At 42.6% G+C, this 16,390-nt stretch overlaps 1 protein-coding gene across 1 annotated transcript in view; it reads right to left on the bottom strand.

Moving 5' to 3' along the window:
- The window catches only part of brf1b (BRF1 RNA polymerase III transcription initiation factor subunit b), a 454,941-nt gene that overhangs the window by 346,974 nt on the left and 91,577 nt on the right, over window positions 1-16,390 (bottom strand). The window contains exon 3 of the mRNA XM_059960793.1: window positions 3,128-3,301. Coding sequence (XP_059816776.1) covers window positions 3,128-3,301 — 174 coding nt within the window. The remainder of the gene's footprint in view (window positions 1-3,127; window positions 3,302-16,390) is intronic.

Genomic DNA, 16,390 nt, shown 5'->3' with positions numbered 1-16,390 from the left:
CAAGCTCACTAATCAAATCTGGTTCATTAAACAACAGAATTAGGCAATCCAGAATTGCCTATCCCCTAGTGAGCTCAACCACAAGCTGCTCTAAAAAGCCATCTCATATGCATTCTACAAATTCCATCTCTATTGAGCTAGCACTAAATTGATTTTCCCCAATCTAGCTGCATATTGAAATCCCCCATGACTATCATAACGTTGCCCTTATCACATGCCTTTTCTCTATCCCATTGAAATTCGTAGCCCACATCTGCTCGGAGGCCTACACATAACTCTCATCAGGGTCTTTTTACCCCTGCAGTTCCTTAACTCCATCCACAACAATCCTATATTTTCCGATCCCATGGCATTTGTTTTTAAGGATTTGATTTGATTTTTGACCAAGAAGGGGCACCACACCCACTCAACCTACCTACCTATTTGTCCTTTTGATACAACGTGTATCCTTGAATGTTAAGCTCCCTGCTATGATCTTCTTCCAGTGTGACTGAATGATGTCCACAATGCCAAACCTGTCAATCTCTAAATGCTTTACAAGATCACTGACCTTAATTCATATATTACGTTGTTACGTACTCGTGACACATGACAGTGGTGCCCTTGACACGTGACTGGGGTTGAAGCTATACTGGACTTGAGGTATGGTCTTGTGATGGTGGAGTGACGTCATTTTCCCGCCAGTAGAGATCATGTGACAGGTTTTTTTTTACAGGTTATAAAAGGAAGACCCCACCCTGTGAGGAGGGGCAGTTCGTGGCTGGATTTGCCAAGTTGACTTCATGCCACTGCGTGATTTAATGTGATGACGCAGTTTAGTTGAAGGATGAAGTTTTTATCTAATGCCTAAAGTTTAAAAGGTCATTGCCAGCAGGTTCTTTATGATTCTGCTAGTTCGAGAAATCAGTGGAGAGTGAAGATCGAAGTTCGGGAGTTAAAGATCGAGGAGAATCGCTTTCTACGGTGAAACGGGTTTCGACCTTTGTTTGATCCTTATTTGGAAGGATTTCGTTGACTATCTTCGCGTTAATCTCTGGGTTTACCAGAAAGGATTGAGGATAGTGAGGAAGGAAAGGTCAATGCCTTTAAGCCGTTCAGTTTCGTAAATTCTTCGTGGGAAGTTCGACGTCGGGGATCGAAGCCAAGCGACGTGAAAGAAAATTTAAATCGTCTTATAAAGTCTCTCCTTTTAAATGGACTGTGAGCATATCGAACTTTTGGCAATACCACTTTAAAGAACTGTTTTTGCAATATCGCTTTAAGAACTGTTTCGGCTGCCGCACCGCAGTTGATTTCCGGTTACGTTAGTGTTTGTTTACTTTTGGGGGGTTTGTTTTCTGTGTTCAATAAACGTGTTGTTTGTTATAAAAAACCCTTGCCGAACTCATATATTTATTGTTGCCTGAATACGTAACAACGTGCATTCAAATATAATGCCTTCAGTCCTGTATTCATCACTTTTGATCCCCCCCATTAACCTTCAACTTATCCACTGACTGCAATTCTGCCCTATTATCACTCTTTCCTTCCTCACAGTCTCACTACACTCTGCATGTACTTGTATACCAACTGCCCCATCCTCAGTTCCCATCCTTCTGCCAAATTAGTTAAAACTCTCCCCAATGTCTGGCAGCTCTTGGGCTGTATTTCCTAGAGTTCAGGAGAATGAGGTGGGATCTCATAGAAACATTCCGAATGTTAAAAGGCCTGAACAGATTAGAAATGGCAAAGTTATCTCCTATGGTAGGGGATTCTACAACAAGAGGTCACGACTTCAGGATTGAAGGATGTCCATTTAGAAGTGAGATGCGGAGAATTTTACTTCATCAGAGGGTGGAAAATCTGTGGAATCTGTTACCACGAGTGGCTGTGTAGGCCAAGTTATTAGGTGTATTTAAGGCAGAGGTAGATAGGTTCTTGATTAGCCAGGGTATCAAAGGGTATGGGGTGAAGGGAGGGGAGTGGGGATGACTGGAAGAATTGGTTCAGCCCATGACTGAATGACGGAGCAGACGCGATGGGCTAAATGGCCTACTTCTGCTCCTATATCTTATGGTCTTATGGAAAAACTGGCATGTAAACGCCACAAGGATCTGCCTCCGACACCAAGTTGGAGACAGTTCTTTGTGGACAAGTAACAACTTTCAGAAGTGCTCTTATTGATGAAGTTTAAGAAATAATAATGAAGCCATAAAGAAATAATAAATACCAGCAACAGTAAATGCCTGCTGGTACTTTACTGTTGATGCACATTTTATTCCACATCCATACTTTAATTCCAACTTTATTTTTTAATCCAATTCTTTACTCTTTATGATTATCGAATGTTGCTGTTTTCTGCAGATTGCCACAGGATCTTCAGGATCCAACAGAGAAGACCATCAAGGTCTCATTTTGGTGTATTCTCTGAAACATGCCACACCACTGCATTCGTACTATAAAGGTTATTCCCAAAGTTTAACTTCAGCTGAAAACAATTATTACCCAGAATGAGACTCCTGAATTAGCACAAACAATTTTACTCACCATAACCATGAACCTATTCTACAAACTCACTTTCAAGGACTTGTTACAACTCATGTTCTCATTGTTACTTTATATCTGGACAATTTATCTTGTTTTGCACATTGGTTGTTTGTCAGCCTTTATGTATAGTTTTTTCATAAATCGTGTTGTAATTATTTTCCAAAATTGCCTGCAAGAAAATTAATCTCAAGGTTGTATATGGTAATATATACATGCCTTGATAAGGAATTTTACTTTGAACTTTGATCTCTGCAGCACTATGGATATGCAGACTGTTCTGAATTCAATACAAACTTATGACACGACAAACCTCTGCATGCTAATCTCTAAGGTCAACCTGAAACTGACCAACATGGACACAGCTGCCAATGGAAGCAATATCCACAGCATTTACAGCACTTACCCCATAACAACCTGTCATTTAACAGTCCGCACTGACCTGTCAGTAAGCACCTGTAGACCTCCACAAAACACAATGAAAGCAAAGCAACTTGAATAAAACACCACACGAACAATTTCTGTTTTAACAGAGACTGTTTAAACAATGCTCTGTATCACCATTAAATTACCCTTTTCGATCAGCACCATGTGTAAAGGATACGAGGAGTCCCCTCCGTCCGACAGACCAGATAGAGGCAGGCAGCGACCACATGGCTCATTTTCCGGCCCCGAGTCAGGCGCTTGTTGACGGCCATTTTGAAGAAGTTAAAAGCAGTGTCCAGGCAATGCTGGTTTAACTGGAGCTGGTTGCCCAGGTGGTGAATCTGTCGCCGACCTAGATTGGAAAAGAAAATGAGAACATGACTTAGGATGCATGCTAATCACATTTCATAAATACATCAAACACCAGAAATTCTGCAGATGCTGGAAATCTGGAGTAACACATAAAATGCTGGAGGATCTCAGCAAGTCAGGCAGCATCTATGGAAATGAATAAACTGTTAATGTTTTGGGCGAGACTGGAAAGAGGGAAGATGCCAGAATAAAAAGATGGGGGGGAGTGGTAGAGTTAGCTAGAAGATGGTAGGTGAAGCCAGGTGGGTAGGAAAGGTAAAGGGCTAGAGAGAAAGAAATCTGATAGGAGAGGAGAGTGGACCATAGGAAAAAGGGAAGGAGACCTGGGGAGGTGATAAGCAGGTGAGAAGCGGTAAGAGGCCAGAGTGGCGAGGAACAGAAGAGGGGAGGGAGGGAAAATTGATATTTATGCCATCAGGTTGGAGGCAACCAAAAAAAGGAATACAAGGTGTTGCTCCTCCACACTGAGGGTGGCCTCATCATGGCACAACAGGCTGCCAAGAAACCAACATGTCAAAACTGGAATAGGAATCGGAATTAAAATGTCCTGCTTTTAGAGGATGAAGCAAAAGTCCTCAATGAAGGAGTCCCCCAATTTATGACAGGTATCAACAATGTAGAAAAGGCTACATCAGGAGCACCGGACACAATAGATGGTGAAAGTTTGGAACATGGACCATTCTACATAGCCAACAGAAAGCCAGACATAGCTAGGGCCCATGGCTACCCCTCCAGCCTGGAGAAAGTGGAGGATGAGGACCAATTCTGCCAGAAGGAGGAAGGTGGTGGTGAAGGGGAACTGGTTGTTTTTTTTTTAATTGAGAAAGAAGCAGAGAGCTTTATAGTCTTTTTGATGGGGGGTAGAAGTGTATAGGGACTGGACATCCATGGTGAAAATGTGATCATTTTCAGGGTGCAGGGAATTGCAAGTTACTAAGGAGATCAAGAGCAAGGAAGGTGTTGTCGATGTAGGTGGGGAAGAATTGAACCAAGGATCGCTGTATGAGGACATGAGTTCAGTGGGACAGGAGCAGGCAAAAATAACTAGCCTACCTGGAGAGTCAAGTTTGTGGATCTTGGGTAGGAGGTAGAAGCAAGCAGTGTGCAGTAAGGGAACTTAGAGTTTGCTGGCAGTGGATGGGAGTTCTCCAGAGTTTAAGGTTAGTGATGACGTCGGAGACAGTTTTCTGATGGTCCAGAATAGGGTCCTCTTCAAGGTAGGGGTAGGTATGAGGTGTCTGAAAGTTGCTGTCTTGCCTCAGCAAAGAAGAGGTCAGCCTGCCACACTATAACAGCACCCCATTTGTCCGTGGCTTTGATGGCAAGGTCGGGATTGGTGCAGAGAAAGTGGAGAGCATTGCTTTCACAGGGGGCAAGGTTTGAAAAGGACAGAGGAGTGCTGAAGTCCTCTCACATACATAAATCACATGCACAGCAAGGAAACAGGCCATCTAGCCCAAGCTGGCACATAATCAAAGCCCAATCATGTTTATTGTTATATGCAGAAATACCTGTGTGCACAGGTGCAATGAAACACTTGCTGCAGCATCACAGACACACAACATCAGATAAACAGCATTCACAAGAAAACCATTAAACATAAATTATAAACTTTTGTTTACAAAACACTATAAGAACAAAAAAAACTAAGTCCATTTCAATACAAAGTAGTCAGTGTTCATCATGTTGTTAAACTGGAATGATTATTGTTGTGCCAGTTGGTTCAAGAATTAAATGTTTAAAGGGAAGTAGCAGTCCCTGAACCTGGTAGTGTGGGACTTCAGGCTCCTGTACCTCCTGTCCGATGGTAGCTGAGAGAAGATGGCATGGATCAGATGGTGGATGCTGCCTTGGTGGGATGGGGCAGGATGTGCCCATGATATATTGGACTGAGTTCACTACTCTCTGAAGCTTCTTGTACTTCCTGTGCAATTGACTTGCTGTACTAGGCCATGAGGCAACCAGTCAGGACACTTTCAACAGAACATCTATATAAATCTGTTAGAGTGCTGGAGTGTTGTTTTGTGGCTGTTTGTATTGTTGTGCTGAACATTGTGGCCATGCTTTGTTGATGCCAGAAATATGTGGCGACATACGTGAGCGGCTCCCAACATACCCTTAGGTTGTGTTGGTTGCTAACACGGACACATTTCACTGTACATTTCAATGCACGTTTAATAAATAAATGAATCTGGATGGTGGTGGTTGAAGTGGAGGGAGGTACAAGAAAAGGAAATCATAGTCACCAAGTTCACAAACCACGGGGCATTATCCTATGCAATCTGAGCCACAGGCTTAATCAATTCAAAAATGAAAGCTATCATAGCAACATTAGTGTTGCAGCAGTGAGCCCTCAAATACAATATCATCAATTTAGCAAGTGAACATCGCTGCCTGGCTCCAGGCCAGGCACTGTATGCATGTATAATTAAAAGAAATGATCCCATGGGCTCACAAGTCTGGAGCAGGATGAGTCAGTGAGGAGTGGCGGTGGGGGAGTGGAGGGCAGGAGAACTGAAAGAAAAAACAAAAGACATTACTGTCTTGCAGGTCCCAGACAAAAGCAGTACAGAGTCCAGATTGTGAGTGTTAAGTAAGACAGAGGATGAGTGTGCTTGAGAATGTCCTACAGACACACAGACGATGAGACACTTGTCCTGGGAGTCAGAGACGAGCAATGCGGATGACAAATGCGTGGGCAGTTTTTGTTCTGGACCTCAAGGAAGTTTCCCTAACAACACCTGCTGGCAATGAGGGAAATGGGCGACTGAGCACTGAACCCAGACTGACGTCCCATCCTGGCTTTGGCTGACTCATTAATAGGAATGACTCATGCCTCTTGAGACAGGCACACTGGAAACCTTTCATGCGTTATTGTCAGCGTGACTGAATGGGAGTGGGAGACAAGCAGCTCGTCTAAGTTCTGTCCCTTCCATCAACTCCACTCTCTTTGCAAGCATGCAAATTGTGGAGGATTTAAGTCACAGACACACATCAAAGAGAAACCCCACCATTTCCACATACAGGCAGCATGTGTGTGCGTGAGAGAGAAAGGGGCTTGCTTTGCTGTTGCTGCTTGCGTTGTTCTGCTGAACATGGTGGGCATGCTATTTCGGTGCTGAAATGTGCGCCGACTGTACAGTTATGTTCAACATTCCAGGCCACTTGAGGGCTGCCCCCAGCGCACCCTTGGGTGCTGGTTGTTAATGCCAGCAATACATCTTGCTGTATTTTCCGATGTACATGAGATAAATAAATCTGTGCCTAATCTGAACTTATTTCCACCAATGTGGAAAGCAGACTCTGCCTCAGCTCAGCTCATGCAGCACTCCAGCACTGAACCAGCCTGAGCAGTATGTATAGGCGTGTAAGTGGGCAGCAAAAAACAGGGTTCACGTTTCTCAGCGTTCACCCACTGAGTCGAGTACTACTCAAGAGCCAGCAACTACAGTGGGCAGTGTAAGGGGGAAAGTTGCAATGCGTCAGCTGGAGTCAGGAATCTTATACAGGAATCTAACCACAGAATTCATCATTGCTCATGATCAAAAATTTACAGGTAGATGGAGAGACTGCATTTCTACCTGTTAATTAGTAAGAAGCAGAAATCAAAACCAGAGCAAAAATGACCAAGCTATTTTTCTAGTTACAGATGTGTAAATAGAATGTCTAAACATTTCAAAATTAAGAAACACAATGGTAAAGATGAAAACCATAACACAAGCTCACCAGAAACAGCAACACACACAGTAACACTCTCTGACCTTTGCCAAAGCGGTGAAGCTCAGTTCAGCAAGCAGAACAATAATTTTCATTTTGAGAGTTTCAGAAGAGTAAGAATATCCCAAAGTACTTCAAAGGAATATTATAGAATGCATTTGGAAACTGAGCCACAGGGTTGTGTTAGCAGAGCTAATCTAAAATCAGACTCGCTAACAGACTCCATGAATGTCATTGAAAGGGCTTGGGATGAGAGTAGGTGGAATTCAAGAGTCTGGGGCATCAGCAGAAAAATGCATAGTAATAAATAACAGGATGCATAAAAAACCACGATTCCAGGTTTTAGACAACTTTCGTGGAAGAGCAGCAAACCACAGAGAGAGTAGAATTCAATACTTAAAGCAGAGCATTATTACTTAAACACCAGATCCTGCAGATGCTGGAAATCCACAGCAACACACAAAAAATGCTGGAGGAACTCAGCAAGTCAGACAGTATCCATGAAGAAGAAGAATAGCCCTTAACTCGGCAGTGGAGTTATCCGGGCACCGTCTTTTGACAGTGTTTCCGTAGCAAGCTATTCTTGTTTTACGAGGCCGAGTTGCCAGCTCAACCCGACTTGGATTCGAACTCAGGAACCTTCGCTCAGGAGTCTGGCGCTGATATTATTGCACCACCAAGCGGGACACACAGTATCCATCGAGGGGAATAGACAGCCAACATTTCAGGCCAAGACCCTTCATCAGGACTAGAAAGGAAGGAGGAAGCTAGAATAAGGTGGCTTTTGGGGGGGGGGGAAGAGAGAGAAGGAAAACAAACTGGCAGGTGACAGGCAAGTCCAGCTGAAGAGTAAAGTGGGTGGGTGAGGAGGGGGGGGGAATGATGAGAGAAACTGGGAGGTGATAAGTGGAAAAGATAAAGAACTGAAGAAGGAATCTTATAGGAGAGGACAGTGGACCATGGAAGCAAGGAAAGGTGAAGGGGAATCAGACAGAAGTGATGAAAGGGTGAGAAGCAGAGAGGGGGGAGAGATGGAGGAAATGGAAAATAGGAAGAGAGAGCAAGGAGATGGAGCAAATTACAGGACGTTAGAGAATCTAGGGTAGAACCATACACAGAGTGGTGATGGTTGGACAGGATTTAGGGTGAAGAATTTAAATTGACCTAAAGTTTAAAAAGAGAACATGAAGTTCCGGCAGGAGTGCTCAAAATTCAAAGTAAATTTATTTTTATCAAAGTATGCATATGTTATCATATACTAGCCTGAGATTTAATTTATTGCAGGAATTTACGGGCAAAAGGTAATACAATAGAATATGACAAAGCCACACATACTGGTAAACAAAAACTGATAAATATCAATGTGCAGAAGACAAACTGTGCAAATAAAAACAATATCGAGAACCTGAGTTGTAAACAGTCCCTGAAATTGAGTATGTAGAACGTAGAATCAGGTTACAGTCGTGGAGAGTGAAGTTATCCGCATGGGTTCAAAAGCTGGCAACAAATATTGAAGAAAATACAAAAAAAATCCACTATTTTTGTGGACAGTCAGAAGCTTTTCCCAGGGCTGAAATGGCTAGCATGAGAGGGCATAGTTTTAAGATGCTTGGAAGAAGGTAGAGAGGAGATATCAGGGGTAAGATTTTTTTTTATGCAGGGAGAGGTGAGTGCATGGAGTGGGCTGCCAGCGACGGTGGTGGAGGCAGATATGATAGGGTCTTTTAAGAGACTCCTGGACAGGTATATGGATCTCAGAAAAATAGATCTTTGCATCATAAATGGGTACGGGAGAGGTTCCAGAGGACTGGAGGGTTGTGGAAGTTGTTCCTTTATTCAAGAAAGGGAATAGAGATAGCCGAGGAAATTATAGACCAGTGAATCTTACCTCAGTGGTTGGTAAGTTGATGGAGAAGATCCTGAGAGGCAGGATTTATGTACATCTGGACAGGTATAATATGATTAGGAACAGTCAGCATGGCTTTGTAAAGGACAGGTCGTGCCTTACGAGCCTGATTGAATTTTTTGAGCATGTGACTAAACGCATTGATGAAGGAAGAGCAGTAGATGTAGTGTATATGGATTTCAGCAGGACATTTGATAAGGTACCTCATGCAAGGCTTATTGAGAAAGTAAGGAGGCATGGCATCCAAGGGAACCTTGCTTTGTGGATCCAGAACTGGCTTGCCCACAGAAGGCAAAGAGTGGTTGTAGATGGGTCATATTCTGCATGGAGGTCAGTCACCAGTGGAGTGCCTCAGGGATCTGTTCTGAGACCCTTACTCTTCGTGATTTTTATAAATGACCTGGATGAGGAAGTGGAGGGATGGGTTAGTAAGTTTGCTGATGATACAAAGGTTGGAGGTGTTGTGAATAGTGTGGAGGGCTGTCAGAGGTTACAGCAGGACATTGATAGGGTGTAAAACTGGGCTGAGAAGTGGCAGATAGAGTTCAACCCAGATAAGTGTGGTGTTTCATTTTGGTAGGTCAAATATGATGGCAGAATATAGTATTAATGGTAAGACTCTTGGCATTGTGGAGGACCAAAGGGACCTTAGGGTCCGACTCCATGGGACGCTCAAAGTAGCTGAGCAGGTTAACTCTGTGGTTAAGAAGGTGTATGGTGTATTGGCCTTCATCAATCGTGGAATTGAATTTAGGAGCCGAGAGGTAATGTTGCAGTTATATAGGACCCTGGTCAGACCCCTCTTGGGAGTACTGTGCTCAGTTCTGGTAGTCTCACCATTGGAAGGATGTGGAAGCGATATGAAGGGTGCAGAGATTTACAAGGATGTTGCCTGGATTGGAGAGCATGGCTTATAAGAATAGGTTGAGTGAACTCGGCCTTTTCTCTTTGGAGCGACACAGTATGAGAGGTGATCTGATAGAGGTGTACAAGATGATGAGAGGCATTGATCGTGTGGATAGTCAGAGGCTTTTTCCCGGGGCTGAAATGGTTACCACAAGAGGACACAGATTTAAGGTGCTGGGGAGTAGGCACAAAGGAGATGTCAGCGGTAAGTTTTTTACTCAGAGAGTGGTGAGTGTGTGGAATGGGCTGCCGGCAACGGTGGTGGAGGCGGAATAGATAGGGTATTTTAAGAAACTTATCAGACTGGTGCCTACATCGCTCTGTGTCGTCATCTCCCTGACTCAGAACATACAAAGGGTTTTACGACCTCAGTGACGTTCATTTCTCACATAAGGTTCTCACTTCAAAACTTACTGAGGAGAAAATCCAAGACTTTTTGAAGCCTTCACATCCTGGAAATAGTTTGTGTGAATTGCTCTTTGAAGAGGAACCAATACACCAAGTAACTACCTCTAGACATGGAGGGGCACCATGGAATGCTTCTGAAGTTAGAACTAAAGCCCAGATATAAACTGGGTGGAACTAAAAGTAAAGCTTCTTTGTTGTTTATAATATGAAATTTGTTTTGCAGCAGCAGTACAATGCAAAGATAAAGATTACTATAAATTACAAAATAATAGTGCAAACAAATCCAATAACAAGGTAGTTCATAAACCATTCTGAAATCTGATGGCCGTGAGAAAGAAGCTTCTTTCTAATTTAGCAATACAACATGGTAAATGGCCCTTCTAGCTTAATTACACCCACGTGGCCAATGCACCTAATCCATGTGTGCTTGGAAGAAACCAAAGCACCGGATGAAACCAACGCAGTCACAGGGAGAACATACATATTCCTTCAGACAGCAGCAGAATGGAATCTGGGTTGCTTGTGCTTTAATAGTTTTACACTAGTTGCTACACTACCCTGGCTGCTCCTAAATCGCTGACAGTGGCTCTTCAAGCTCCTGTAGCACCACCCTGGTAGCAGTAATGAAAAGAGGTAACGTCCCAGATGGTGAGGGTCCTGACTGATGGATGCTGACTTGATAGAGGTATACAAAATCATGAGTGGTATAAATAGGGTAAATGCAAGCAGATATTTTTTCCCCCCACTGTGGTTAGGTAAGACTAGAACTAGAGGCCATAGGTTAAAAACAAAAGATGAAATGTTTAAGGGGAACCCTTTCACTCACAAGTTGGTGCAAGTGTGGAACGAGCTGCCAGAAAGGTGGCGTCCATTAAGGACCCCCATCACCCAGGACATGCTCTCTTCTCATTTTACCGTCAGGGAAGGAGATACAGAAGCCTGAAGACACACAGTCAGCGATTCAGGAACAGCTTCTTCCCCTCTGCTATCTGATTCCTAAATGGACATTGGACCCATGAACATTAACTAACATTTTCTAATATATTACTTCTGTATTTGTACTGTTTTTAATTATTTAATACATATACTTACTGAAATTGATTTAATTATTTTCTTACAATATTATCATGTATTGCACGGTACTGCTGCCGCTAAGTTAACAAATTTCACGACATATGGTGGTGATACTAAACCTGATTCTGATTTGACTGAAACAGTTAAGAGAAGTTTGGATTAATACATGAATGGGTAGGGTATGGTACAAATGTGGGTCGATAGGACTAGACAGAATAACTGTTTGGCAAGGAAAAGATGGGCCAAAGGCCCTGTTTCTGTGCTGTATTTCTCTATGATTCTATGCATTTTACCTGAAATTGCTGAATTCTAAATAGTATTCAATTCCACTCTGTATTGCCTTCCAGTCACTGTAGCCAGAGATGTACACGCAAGGTCAACTACCGGCACAGCTACCGTTAACCTCAGTAGATTCAGAGCCAAGTCTTGCAAGCAAACAGCCAGCTGGGTAAAAGTAACTGTAGTATGGGGAGCAGATGCTTGTGGAACTACGCCTTAAGCAAGCAATCTCTTCTTCCAGAAGAGAAATGAAGATTAGTGTGAAAAAAAATGATGTAAAACAAAACTCTCAGCTTAAAGCTATGATGTTTAATTCATGGGCTTAACAGAGAGTTCTGCAGTAACTAGGTCACACCAGTTTACTGATTTCTGCTGTCGAATATTTCCCTTCACTGCTCCCCACCTTTATTTGCTGTCTGCTTGGAACAATTCAAGTATACACCACCCAGAACCAGGCCCTGGTGCTCCAGGCACTGGGCAAATGCCAAAGATACATCGCCCACAAATCACTTTCAAGAACTCTTTACAACTCATCTTCTCAGTATCATATTTTTTATTTGCACAGTTTGTCTTCTTTTGTACATTGGTTGTTTGTCAGTTTTTGTCTGTTTAAATATAGTTTTTCATAAATTCTATTGTGTTTTTTTTGTAAATCCCTGCAATAAAATGAATCTCAAGGCAGTATATGGCAGCATGAATGCACTTAAGGACAAATTAAACAACAACAAAAAAATCAAGCCATCTTAAAAGCATCTTCCCCCAGGCAGTTAATCCAATAAAACACAAGATATTGGAGCAGAATTAGGCCAATCAGCCCATCATGTCACTGCACTGCAAACACTTTAAACCAAATTTTATAATGCTGTTTACTTTGTAACTACATGCTGGTGTTTATGTGCGAATGCACATTTTATTCCCTATCTATACCTCAACCTCAATTTATTTTTGTTTAATTCTTTATAATTCTTGAATGCTGTTGTTTTTGTTGCATGTTAACATAAGAACATAAGAAATAGGAGCAGGAGTAGGCCATCCTGCCCATCGAGCCTGCCCCACCATCAATAAGATCATGGTTGATCTGTCCGTAAACTCAGCTCCATCTACCTGCCTTTTCCTCATAACCATTAATTCCCCTACTATGTAAAAATCTATCTAACTGTATCTTAAATATATTTAGTGAAGAAGCCTCAACTGCTTTATTGGGCAGAGTTCCACAGATTCAGCACTCTCTGGGAAAAACAGTTTCTTCTCATTTCCGTCCTAAATCTTCTTCTCAGAATCTTGAGGCAATGTCTACTAGTTCTAGTCTCATCTATCGATGGAAACAACTTTCCTACTTCTATCTTATCTATCCCTTTCAAAATTTTGTATGTTTCTATAAGATCCTCTCTGATTCTTCTGAATTCCAGAGAGTACAGTCCCAGGCGACTCAATCTCTCCTCATAACCCCTTCATCCCAAGAATCAACCTGGTGAACCTCCTCTGCTCTGCCTCCAAAACCAGTATATCCTTCTTCAAGTATGGAGATCAGAACTGCACACAGTGCTCCAGGTGTGGCCTCACCAGTACCCTGTATAGTTGCAGCATGACCTCCCTGCTCTTGAATTCAATCTCTCTAGCAATGAAGGCCAACATTCCATTTGCCTTCTTAATAACCTGTTGTGCCTGCAAGCCAACTTTTTGCGATTCATGAACAAGCACTCCCAAGTCCCTCTGCACAACAGCATGATGGAATCTTTCACCATTTAAATAATAATCTGCTCTTCCATTATTCCTTTCAAAGTGGATGATCTTACATTTACCAACATTGCATCCCATCTGCCAGACCTTGGCCCACTCACTTAACCTATTTATATCCCTCTGCAGACTCTCCATATCCTCTGTACAATTTGCTTTTCCACTCAGTTTAGTGTCATCAGCAAATTTTGCTATGCTACACTTAGTCCCCTCTTCCAATTCATCAATGTAAATGGTAAACAGCTGCAGGCCCAGCACCAACCCCTGCGGCACCCCACTCACCACTGACTACCAACTAGAGAAACACCCATTTATACCAACTCTCTGCCTTCTATTGGTTAACCAATCCACCATCTATGCCAATACACTTCCTCCGACTCCGTGCATCCGTATCTAATTTATAAGTCTCTTGTGCAGCACCTTATCTAACGCCTTCTAGAAACCCAAGTATATGACATCCACCTGTTCCCCTCTATCCACTGCACTTATTATGTCCTCAAAGAACTCCAGTAAGTTTGTCAAACAGGACCTGCCCTTTCTGAACCGATGCTGCATCTGTCTAATGGAACCATTCCTCTCTAAATGTTTCGCTATTTCTTCCTTAATGACAGCTTCAAGCATTTTCCTGACTACAGCTAACTGGCCTATAGTTGCCCGTCTTTTGCCTACATCCTTTTTTTAAAAAAGTGGTGTGACATTTGCTGTCTTCCAATCCGCTGGGACCTGCCCAGAGTCTAGAGAGTTTTGATAAATGATTACCAACACATCTACTATAACCTTCGCCAATTCCCTCAGCACCCTAGAATGCATCCCATCAGGACCAGGGGACTTATCTACCTTCAGGCCCTCTAGTTTGCTAATCACTATCTCTTCAGTGACAGTGATTTTATCGAGGTCCTCACCTCTCATTTCATCCATAACATCCTTCTATTGGCATATTAGACGTTTCCTCCACCGTAAAGACCAACACAAAATAGTTGTTCAATGCCTCAGCCATTTCCTTATCACCCAATATTAATTCCCCCTTCTCATCTTCTCATCTCATCATCTACGTTGACTTTAGCCTTTAGCATGCAAGTGGATATGGTAAATAAAGTTGGATCTTTGATCCTTTGATAATAAATTTACTTTGAACTTATAACTTTTGAGTAGAAACTTGTGGAAAAAGCTACTTAGTGGCTGGAAAGTACTTAGTTATCTGTAACACTAACTGCTACACACAAAAAGTAATTCTCTTCCTGGCATTTACTCAATGATTCCAACTACTGGACCCTAACTACTTTGCCTTGGATTGATTTCAATAGAATTAAAAGATAAATAGCCATCATCTGAGTGTACATAGTCAAGGAGGTGATCTTGGGGCTTTAGCTTTTTGAGGTTTCCGTGAAGACAGCCTTCAGTCGAAGAAAGCAAAGGAAAGAAAAGCTGAAGTTTTTTCCTTTATATCTGCTCAGCTAAGACAGTAGAGATGCCAGGCCGGATGGCTGAATACACCTCTTGCAGGATGTGCGAAGGTAGGCAGACCTCCAGTGTCGCTGATGACTACAAGTGCGAGAAATGCGTCCAGCTGCAGTTTCTAACAAACCACGTTAAGGAGTTAAAGCTGGAACTCAGTTGAACTCCGTATGATTCAGGAGGCTAAGGGGGTGAGAGATAGAACACAGAGAGATAGTTACATCCAAGGTGCAGGACACAGACCCCCAGACAGTAGTAAGGATGTGACCTACAAATCACAACGGGAGATAGAAAATAAATGCCAAAAGGGCACTATTACAATAGTCATGGGGGGACAGATACGTAGGTAGATTGGGAAAAATCAAGTTGGTGCTGGATTCCAAGAGGGGGTATTTCTAGAGTGTCTATGAGACGGCTTTTTAGAGCAGCTTGTGGTTGAGCCCACTAGGGAATCAGCTATTCTGGATTAGGTGTTGTGCAATGAACCAAAATTGATTAGAGAGCTCAAGGTTAAAAAAAAACCCTTGGGGGCAAGTGATCATAGTATGATCAAATTCACCCTGGAATTTCAGAAGCAGCAGCTAATGTCAGCTGTATCAGTATTACAGTGGAGCAAAGGGAATTACAGAGGCATGAGCGAGGAGTTGGCCAGAACCGATTGGAAAAGAACATTGGCAAGGATGATGGCAGAGCAGCAACAGCTAAAATTTCTGGAAGCAATTTCGAAGGCACAGGATATATACATCACAAAGAGGGAGTAATGTTCTAAAGGAAAGATGACACAACTGTGGCAAACAAGAGAAGTCAAAGTCAACATAAAAGCCAAAGAGGGGGCATATAATAGAGCAAAAATTAGTGGGAAGTTTAGAGGATTGGGAAGCTTCTAAAAAAAAACATCAGAAGGCAACTAAAAAAGTCATCAAGGAAAAAATGAAATACAAAAGTAAGCTAGCCAATAATATTATAGAGGATACCAAAAGCTTCTTCAGATACATAAGATGTAAAAGAGAGGTGAGAGTGGATATAGGACCACTGGAAAACACTGCTGGAGAGGTAGTAATGGGGGACAACAAAATGGTGGCATCAGTCTTCACTGTGGAAGGCACGAGCAGTATGGTAGAAGTTCCAGGTGTCAGGGGCATGACATGTGTGAAGTTACCAAAACTAGACAGAAGGTTCTTGGGAAACAGAGGACAGGTTCTTGGGCATAAAGGAAACTATAGTTAGTCTGTTAGTCTGATCTCAGAAGTTGGGAAGATTGGAGTTGACTATTAAGGATGAGGTCTCAGGGTACTTGGAGGCACATGATAAAATAGGCCAAAATCAGCATGGTTTCCTCAAGGGAAAATCTTGCCTGACAGATCTGTTGGAATTCTTTAAAGAAACAACAAGCAGGATAGAGAAAGGAGAATCAGTTGTTGTGTATTTGGATTTTCAGAAGACCTTTAACAAGGTGCTGCACACGAGGCTGCTTAACAAGCTACAAGCCCATGGTATTACAGAAAAGATTCTAGCATGGAATCCCTATGCGACTCCCGTATCTATTTGTCCCTTCCCACTGATCTCCCTCCATGCACTTATCCTTGC

This window comes from Hypanus sabinus, chromosome 2 (assembly GCF_030144855.1).
Source record: "Hypanus sabinus isolate sHypSab1 chromosome 2, sHypSab1.hap1, whole genome shotgun sequence".
NCBI lineage: Eukaryota > Metazoa > Chordata > Chondrichthyes > Myliobatiformes > Dasyatidae > Hypanus > Hypanus sabinus.
The sequence above is the reverse complement of the archived record's forward strand: the minus strand, read 5'-3'. Positions and strand labels throughout refer to the sequence as shown.